This window comes from Pundamilia nyererei, unplaced genomic scaffold, assembly GCF_000239375.1.
Source record: "Pundamilia nyererei isolate P.nyererei 1_Seehausen unplaced genomic scaffold, PunNye1.0 scaffold00055, whole genome shotgun sequence".
Taxonomy (NCBI): Eukaryota; Metazoa; Chordata; class Actinopteri; order Cichliformes; family Cichlidae; genus Pundamilia; species Pundamilia nyererei.
In genome coordinates, this window is record NW_005187456.1 from 962708 (window position 1) to 972902 (window position 10195).

At 40.3% G+C, this 10195-nt stretch overlaps 1 protein-coding gene across 1 annotated transcript in view; it reads left to right on the forward strand.

Moving 5' to 3' along the window:
• nalcn (sodium leak channel, non-selective) overlaps positions 1-1930 on the forward strand; it is a 63435-nt gene extending 61505 nt beyond the window's left edge. Inside the window, exons 42-45 of the mRNA XM_005733936.1 lie at positions 82-232; positions 347-496; positions 633-750; positions 1039-1930. Of these exons, the coding sequence (XP_005733993.1) occupies positions 82-232; positions 347-496; positions 633-750; positions 1039-1181 (562 nt within the window). The 3' untranslated portion in view covers positions 1182-1930. The remainder of the gene's footprint in view (positions 1-81; positions 233-346; positions 497-632; positions 751-1038) is intronic.
• Positions 1931-10195: the final 8265 nt, after the last annotated feature.

Sequence of the window (10195 nt, forward strand, 5' to 3'; positions counted from 1 at the left end):
TGTGTGTGTGTGTGTGTGTGTGTGTGTGTGTGTGTGTGTGTGTGTGTGTGTGTGTGTGTGTGTGTGTGTGTAATCGTGCAGCATGTTGTCATACCGCTCAGTGGACATAAGAAAGTCTCTCCAGCTGGAGGAGCTGTTGGCAAGGGAACAGCTGGAGTACACCATTGAGGAAGAGGTTGCCAAGCAGACCATACGCATGTGGCTCAAGAAATGCCTCAAACGCATCCGGGCGGTTAGTGTCTTAACAGAAAACACATAGTCATGCTTTGTGTTTTGTTCCCCTGCAGTATCCGTAGTATTGTAAACATGCACGACACTGACCACGAATGTATGCGTGCGTTCACAGAAGCAGCAGCAGTCGTGTAGCATCATTCACAGCCTGAGAGAGAGCCAGCAGCAGGAGCTGAACCGGTTCCTCAACCCTCCCAGCATAGAGACCACAGTGCCAAGTGAAGACCACAATGCTAACAACCCAGACAACCCCTCACAGCCTGAGGTAAAGCCCCACATCTATACCACCACTCCATACACAGCCAACACATGCTCACAGCGTGATTTATAGCAAGCACATAATATAATCTGCGGGTGTGCGCTTGCATTGGTGAAACAAAGGATCTCTCCTCTTTGTTTAGATGAGTGGCCTCCAGCAGCTTCGGAGCCCCACGTTGTCAGACAGAGGAGGGTACAGGCAGGACTCCTCGGACCTGGGGAGACCACAGAGGAAGCTGGGACAGTGGCGGCTGCCTGCAGGTGTGTCTGCTGTAGTGTGCTGTCTACGTACTGTAAGAGGCAACATTTCTTTAGAGGGCGTTCTGTAAAAGTGAAAAGTTTTTGCTCAAGTTTCTCTCTGCCGTGGGAAAATCCAGGCAGTCTGTTTATGAGCTTCAATGTTTTAAAAAAGACATCACCTCATCTTGACACACTCTCGCTTACAGCGGCACGCAGTGAATGTCCATTTGTGGTGGAATTGGTAATATAACATCATAAATTACATGCAGACATCACAAGACTCAGGGTGTGAATGTCTTTCATTCTCAGGTCGCACGAGTGTCAAGTCTATTGTTTGCAAGATGAACCCCGTCAATGACGAGGCTTCTTCAGGGTCAGAGGTGAAGAAGTGGTGGACCCGTCAGCTGACCGTCGAGAGCGACGAGAGCGGCGACGACCTCATTGACATTTAGAGATGAGCTGCGCGGCATCCTGCGGTGTTTTATAGATGAGCTTGGAATCTTGCTGGTTGACTCCAGTTGTTTCATTTTCTCTTGCTGTAACCCGACCAATGGAAACAAAAATGTTTAGCTCTTTTTTCTGATCGAAAAGCTTGGCAGGCCGTGTGCGGAGGCTGTCGATGAGCCATCGATCCGGCAGACAGAATTTCTTTAGGTTTGGCATCGGAATGACTGTTTTTTCCACAGTTTCCACTCATTATAATGAGGACTTTTTTCTATGCAGGCACATATGGTGTTAAAGATTATTCAATGACCGAGGCCATGGCGTGTAATACAAACCAAGAAGCTGCTGCTGCATGTGTTTTCTACTGTTTCGTGTCAATATTTGACACTGGCCATTGTGCTGTTGCAGCTCCAGTTTCTGACATCCTTTCATGTTGATGCTCTGTCTCTGTTCTTCTGTTTTAGTCAGTGTTTTCTCATGACGTCTCTGGTGGTCTTCAGTATTACTCATATAAATGTTGATTTCCTCATAGTCACTTTATACTTAAACCAGACCTCTTGTTCTTGTTGGTGGAACAAGCTACATAAATGAAACTTTTAGATTGATGACTGTGAATGTAATTAATACATCTATCCGTATTTGTGTGGCATTAAAACGTTAACTATTTTGTAAATTATTATAAATTCTTAGCTTTATCAAGTATTCAATTCTTCTATTAAATAAAGGCCCAAACTTGTTGGGCATTTATGAGGTAAAAGACTGAGCAGACTGTTTTACTTTCCTTTACATTCAATTACTTTTACAGGATACCTTCGAACAAGGCAACTTAAAGATTTATAGTTAAGTTCTTAATATAACCAGTCATTTATCTCCGTTCTTAGCAAGTTCGATTATGGGGTAAGTCACAGCATAAACCACGTAATATTCCACTATAAAATTAGAAAAGCATAAAAGCTAAAAGTTTTTACATTTTTTAAAACAGTTAGGTGTCTATAATGCATGGTGTTTTAACAAAAATCAAGGCCCTTGTGATTAAATATGCTGTTCACAGACAGAAAATAAATAGGGATAGATAGGAGCTATACGGTGGTGGTGTCCTCTCACAGTCTAAATATATAGGTGTTTTAAGTTAATTTGGAGAACTGGCCGTGGGTGTGAATGCCCTGTGATGACCTGGCGACCTGTCACGAGTGTATCCTGCGTCTTGCCGGTGTCAGCTGGGGCCTCCAGAGCCCAGTGACTAAAATATATAACAGTTTTATTCAAGAACCAGAAAATGCTGTCATTTCTGGCATTTGCACTCAATGCCATTGCCATTTTAGAATAGGTCACTGATGTCTTCAGTGGAATTGCCAAACAAGTTAAGCTTTGAGCACATGCTGTACAGTATGATGCTAAAACGGATTTAAAATTTCAACCTTTCAAACTTCCAAAAAGCATCCAATAAATTGAAAACCCGATCTTTTAAAAGATCATTTTAAATGCCGGTTTAGTGTCATGTGATACAAACTCAACACTGAAACAGAAATGTTGAATTTTCATTGTTCTGAACATTTAATTATCAGGAGCACCCCCCCCCCCCCCCCCCCCCCTTCCTATCATGACTTGTTTTTAATTCCAGACAAGTTCACTTTATAGGAAAATTAATTAGCCTTCTATCTAACATATGATTAGACTAGCAACGAGGGTAATTGACTGAACAGATGCTGTTTAATGATTCTCCTCATATGGATCTGCTCAAAGAAAATGGTCTCAACACTGTGTCTGGTTTACACTGCCCTCTCCTGGACACAAGCGGTCCTGATGAGCCATACTGTGCAACTTTGATCAGTCTGGCGGATTCTACAGCTAGGCTGACGGGAGGAAGCGAATGCATTATTTACTCCTTCCTCTCCTTCTCACTTCCTCCTTTGCATATCACCCCTGTTGAGTTACTGCTTATCCTGGTGCTCAGCACTTTCTCCGTTTCACAGCGATGACCTATGATGACAGCCCTGTCGTCTGCTATGAGCAGCTTGCTGTGTATCTAGATGAGCTCAGTTTCTAGCCAACCATCCAGGTCAGTGTGTGTCCACAAAATGAAATGTAGCCAGTCCACTGTGAGCACAGGGAACTCTGCCATTCGCACAAACAAACAGATAAACAGACGTGAGCGTATAAGCCTCTAATTTATTTCTTGTGTTCCTTTGATGATGTATAATGACTCTGGGTCATACTGGAGCTAATTGACTAATGCTCTCAAATTCATACTAAAGTATTTTCCCTTAACAAGGGTCCTTGTTTGACACAGAATTAGCCCATTAAAAGAGACTGGGTCTTCATTTGTCCATTCAAAAGCCCAGTAAGTTTCACAGTTGATGGAGTGTGTATGGGGTTGGCTGGATAATGAATGCAAGGGAAAGCAGAGAGAGAGCAGAGAATCAGCTGCCTGTGGGACGCCTACTTGCTCTATAGAAAGCATGACTTACTCACACATTCCACTCTCTCAGTGACTGAGTGCTCTCCCCGACATATGGTCCTGTAGGGAAACAGTGTGACATCAACCTTCTTGCCAATCAACTGTCTTTATCTTTTCTCACTCTTTCTTCTCTTCAACCATCACCTCTTAAGCTCCACTTAGCTGAGAGCTAGTTCATCAAAGGTTTTTTTTTTCCACTTTTTTTTTTTTGCTCATTTTCGCCCTGCGTGGTAGAACTCTCTTTTTTTGTCTTTTAATTGCCTCTGCATCACACTGGCTCTTATACGGCCTGTTGTTTTTACCCTCTCTGTTGTAATTTGCCCACCTCTCCCTTGTGCATGTCCACTGCTTATTTAGGGCCTAATTGAGGCACTTTGGTAATTGAGGAGGAAGTTCTTAAGAGCTGAGGGAGTGGACGAGTGTCTGTGAGTTGAGATTACCTGTAATTAAAGTACATGATGGCTTTGATAGCTTGGTTCCCTCCTGTAGAGAAGCCGCATTCAAACCCAGGCACTGGCAACACATAGACTAAAAAAAATTCCTTCCCTGTCTGTACTACAGTCTGTACACACACATACACAGATGTGAACACTACATGCATGACAGTCGATAAAACCGACACATGCGTACTGTATAGCATGGTAAAATTGTTGATGATGCTTCATGAAATAATTAAAAACTGGCTCTAAAGGAGGAAACTTTGGAAATAAGATAAAATTTCTAAGATACTTGTCATAATTCCCACCTCACACAGGTACACTTTTGAATATTAACCAAAAATGAGGTGAGAGGTTCAAACAACAAACAAGTGAGTCCTCATAAACCTTTGATCTGATCTGAGGAACCTCAGCACATTAATGCCTCCTCACACTACAGCTACTGTCCAGCTACTGGCTTTTACCTCATTTCTTCTACTACATGGAGTTGGAAACACCAGAAAGGCAAAGGAAAGCTTCACCCGATTTGAAGTGGAGCGTACCTGAAGATATTGTCATCTGCATTTAAGAGAAACACACAAAAGGAAAGAATGCCAAAGATGCCATAAGCTGAGCAAATAGGTGAGACCATATCAGAGAGAAGAGCCGTCTACACAACCAGTGACTTGAACCTCAACTGTAAGATTGATGAGAATAAATATGAGGTCAAGCTTTCGGTAAAAGCTTTCGCTGAGCTTCTCATGGCTGTTGTCCTTTTTAGGCATTAATGAAAGCATCTGAGTGGTTTTCAGCTATTAAACAGACAAAGATGGGTTAGAGCAGTTTGAGCCCACTGTTGTTATTAAAAAATGCACAGGATAATCTGGCTTGTGCATTTTGTACATTAGTGACTGTTCATTTATCATTTTGGTACAAAACTACACAAGGAAGGGTTATGGATGGAGGACTATAGATATATATATATTATATATATGCACTCTTTGCTTTTAATTTTAGGCTCTCATCGTGCCGATTTCCTCCATTCGACACATTCTTGCCCTCATAAATAAGGTGGTGACGGTGCAAATTAGCCGCCTGTATCTCATGTCAACATCTACCCCAGGTCTAAGCCTGATCCTGTCCTTGTGTTTTGAAACAGATGGCTACTACTACAATAAAAAAAAGTAGCAAATTATTTTAGCAGCAGGCAGCGAAAGCAATTAACAACTGGCATAATGTGTTGATTAAAATCCAATCCAGTCTCAATGAAGGAAAAAACCCCCAACTTTTTTTCTTTTTTTATTCAGTCGCCTGGCGTCTATCCACCCCTCAAAGTATGCTGACCTTGACCTGATCACAGCTGTTGTTCACTTAAAGTAGAACTGAAATATGATTTGTTGAGCTCATCCAGCACCACTGGTGTAACTGCAGCATGAGAAGCTTACCTTATGAAAGAAGTTGTCTTTCATGTCATTTCATAAAGAATATAGTGTTTCTGCTGAAAACCATAGTCAAGTTACGGCTCACCCTCCCACACAAATTTTCAAGCTACCATTTTTTCCTTGATTCTTTTTACTCAGCCGATTCAAGAGTCTGATTTCTCCCCAATTAAAATAAAGACCTTCCATTTCATCAAAAACACTTCAAATTAAAAATGCTTGAGGTGTGTCTCTCAGATTTACACTGCGACTTTGACGCCGCGACTCCTCTGCTCCAAATATGATGAATGCACAAAGTCATTTTCAGGCTTTTACCTCATGTACCTCATCAACAGCAGTCAATTGCCACCCCACTGAACAGTGAGCACCGAGTGAGAGGCTTTACTTTGTCTTTGAGCCAGAAAATCTCATTTTCACTAAACACCTAATCAGTCCCATTCATCCGGCTATGGTTCCCTAGTTCCCCAGTCCTACACCTGGCTTTGCCGTCTTTAATTACTAGGAGAGTGGCTTTGTCTGATCAGGAGCCAAGATTAGAATATGAGTGGCAAATTCGGAAAGAAAATCATACAGGGTAAAACCAAGTCAATTACCCACCAATCAAAGTAGAAAGGCCTGTAATTGCAGGGAAACAATGAGAGCCTCTGCTTCAGTCTGAGCATTGAAGGTATTATTAGCAAGAAATAATGCCCACCTGGAGGGGGTGCTATGCTCAAACTATTAAATTTCACTGCAGCGAGCAATCTTTGAGATCACTGGAAAAGCATTTTTTAAATGCGACTATAACCCTCAGTGAGACATTGCATTATAATTTCATGTTTTTACTCTGCTATTATGTCAAATTGTGCATATGGCACTTGTGAGCAAGGATGCAGAAAATGGTTGAGACATTATAAAGAGGCAAAGCTTTTAGACTGCAATGTGCAAAATAGGCAGAAATAGACCAAGTACATGGAAATTACTTTTGCAATGTACTAGCAGAAGCGGCGTTATTGTACAGAAAGAAACAGTCTATCGCAAGAAAGATATGACTGTAAAATCAAAGGATTCCTTCATTTCTTTGTTAAGATCGATGTCTTGTCCCGTTTTTCTGTCCCAGTATCCTCTCTAGGGATTTTTGGAGTTCTGTATCAGCCTGAGAAAGTCTTCAAAGAGAGGAAAAGAAAAACAAATAGCAATGCAATGTTACACGCTACAGTGGGTTGAGCTAAAGAAATCTGCCTCAGGAATATCGTTCACACAAAAGAACAACATCTCTGTAGGTATCCATATGTAGGTTCTTATTAAAATACAAAAGAGTACATATATCATTTCCTCTGTCAATGATTTTAATGATTCTTTAATGTATTTGTCATGTGCCCCTTAATTTTACTGTGCCGTCATTGCAAGCCCAGACCCTGAGATCGAGTGTATAAAAGCCCAGGAAAAGAAATGGAGTGGCAGTGACAGATAGGCTGCCAGCTGACAGAAACCCCCACCAGGCTGCAGAATGGGATAGTTTGAGACAACTCAGGTACAAACTGACAACTTCAATTTTGCCTTTCCTTTGTTTTTGTTTTTTTCTTCTTCTCTCTCTCTCCTTTCACTTCCTCTTTGTGTGGTTGCATTTGAAGATTCCCAATTGCAATATCAAAAGAGAGCGCTGTTGTCATACAGTTTGTTTTCCAATTGTAACCTTTTGCTGCTCCTCAGTCACACTCAATTCTTCAGAATTCAAAAAAACAAAAAATAGAAGAAAAATCTATCTCATGTGCAGGGCATGCAGATGCACATGCCTACATACAAACAGACGGGTACACGGACACACACTCCAAACAAACAAAATCAAACAACATCAAACGGCATCAAAGTGAAAATCAGTGTCCTTCATGGATTGTGTGATGTTACAGATTATTTTCTGCTTGGCTTGGCATGGCTCTGATTTTTTAAGACAGTGTAGATCTGATCTGAAAATAACATTTTGAAATTGGCATGACAACTTCACAGCAATTAATTTCACACTGGGGACAGGACCTGCCAGGAAGAGAGAATACCTAAATGGCTGACTACAAGTTTTTTTAAAGGGTAAATACACATTTTAAATTGCTTATTTAATTTACTAAATACTATAACATACTATAAATATATATTCTTGTGCTTTTTTTTCTCAATGTCATTAGATTTTTCGCGCAGCTCTGATGATTGGATGCAACACACTTACTTAAATTTCATTGAGCAAACCCAGTTATCACAAAATACTGTTGTGCCCATCAATACTGTACTTAAAATCTATATGTATCTTCCAGAGGAGGTTCTGCCTTATGTACTAGAAACGGTAAAGAAGGCAAAGAAGCGAGTCAGTGAGTGTACCATCAAATGGTTTGTTAAGCTTAACCCAATCCTTGAGGATAAAGTTGGAGCAGTGTTCACGCTGCCAGAAACAGGCCTCTTCAGTCTCCACACAGCTCATTATTGCTGATGTGAGTCGGCAAAAAAAAGAAAATCGTGGGATTAGCTTGAATGTTCTGTAAGTTTGTTGACTTTGGGCGTGCTGTATATGAATGACTGGACTTACCATAAAACAGTGCAGGAGTAATGGAGACCAAGGGATTGAGGCTCACTGGAGCGCAGACAAACACAGTCTCCGGGTGGGAGAGGGTGAAGCATCTTGGAGTTCAGACTGGCTCGCGTTTTCCTGTTTGAAAACTTGAAATCATAGGATAATGATGGTAGAAATATTATAAAATGAAATAAATGTATCTCTCTTTATAAATGGGTTCAAAAAGAATTGAAATTTAAATCACATATAATTGATTGTGCAATCATTTATTTCCTATTGTGGCCCTGCTGTAAATCAATCATGTGACTATTTTTCTGTCTTTTTCTAAACTCACATAGAATAGAAATACTCTGCGCACACTGTTAGTCCTGTAAAGTGCTCCTATTTAAACTGACTGTTTGCAATAGCGCGCTGGCAGTTCATGTTTACACAGTAACTTACCACAGTAAATATTTTATTGGCATTTCCCGAGTTAGGGTTAAACCACCAAAAACTTGAAGCCTCCTTGTTACAGTATCTCCACTGTAAGTGAAGGGCAGGTGTCTGACCGCCGGCCACACTGTACAGGACCAAAAATGACATCCTTTGTACATTTTATATTTTGATTTATGTGTAACCTGTGTTGGCCCTTTTTGAAATAAACTCAGTAGAGTGATATTTTTTGCTGGGAAATATTATATTGTATTATATTTCCTCAGAAAAGCTGAGAGCAGAAGCAGAAATATGTGAAAAGTGCTGATTGTTTGTCTTCCTGTCAGCAAGATTATGCAAAAACAACAAAAAGTGCAAAGCCATAAGGAGGAGACCTTAAAAATGCTCTTTGCTTTATTACCAAGTAGCTCAAACTGCTTTTTAGTTTACCGTAACAGATTTCTCTCTCCGGTAGTTTTGCTGCTGTTCAGCTTCTTCAAATGTGAAGTAGGTCGGTAACTCTGCTCTTGCTCCTCAAGTACTCCCCTGAATGCTGTTTGTGCTGCTTTTTCTGACCACACAGTGAGACCTTCAAATAGACCCCCCCCCAAGAGTGAGAGAAGCATCTCAACACATTACCCAACATGTTATAGGTTTGGCATGAATGGAATGATGATAAGAACACACATTAGTCAGTCCTCTCGAAAGTGACATTTACTGTTATGTGGTTTGTGTTTCAGTGACTTGAATCTATAAATATTCTCATTACCGGTCACTTTTTAATATCGCTTTCTTTTGATTGACAGCAGTTCTTCTATACAGTAGAATATAACCCTGCAAGTTGATTTGGGAGTTATGTTTTGGCATTTTCCATTGAATTCTAAAATCCACAGTTTTTATGTGTTCCAGTATTTCACCGTAGTAGTATTTCACTTCTTTTGCAGTTTCCATTTTCCTGGTTAGTTTTGCTTGTGTTTTAATGTTTTTACATTCCTTGTGTATGACATCTGCCTGTTCCTTAACTCTGTATTTGCTTTTTTCTCTCTTTTTTTAAGTTTTACTTTTCTGCCTACGTCCTGTCTATTCTGACTGCACCGCTGGCTATCTACCTGCGTTTGATCCTTTTGTGTGCATCAAAACTTCAGATTTTGGACTTTTACCTGCCCCTGGTGTCACGTGTTTCGATCCTCTCCTCTTTGAACCATCACATCGCATATGGATTCATTATCAGCCAACATATTCCGCATGATCTTGGTCTGCATGCAACAAAGAATACTTTCTTTTGTCATTTTTTTCCGGTGTGACTCTGCTGCTTTTGAATAAAACATGATTGCTAAAATAATGTGCAACGGCGCTCTGAGCACTGAGCTAGCAAGGGATTCATTAGGATGAGTTTGAAGATAATCCAGCAGTGGAAGTAAATGCCAGCATCTAAAAAGTGTCTTTCTCACAGACAGTGATCCAACCACAGAACAACCAGCATCAATTAAAAAAAAGGAAATAAATCTGTATAAGCAATGTTCAAAACCACTTACACACATAAACCCTTCAAACGAACATCCACCTCATTGTTTAAAGAAACTGGAATTGGAACATTTAGTGTTTCAGATACCGTGTCTAACAAGTTTATTCAAATGTTTGTAATTAATCTACAAAATTATATTTGCCTAATATATTGACTATTTATCAACAAAAATACCACAAAGCAACATTAAATGTGTTATCATTTAATTTTGAAGGGAAATTATAGCACATGTAA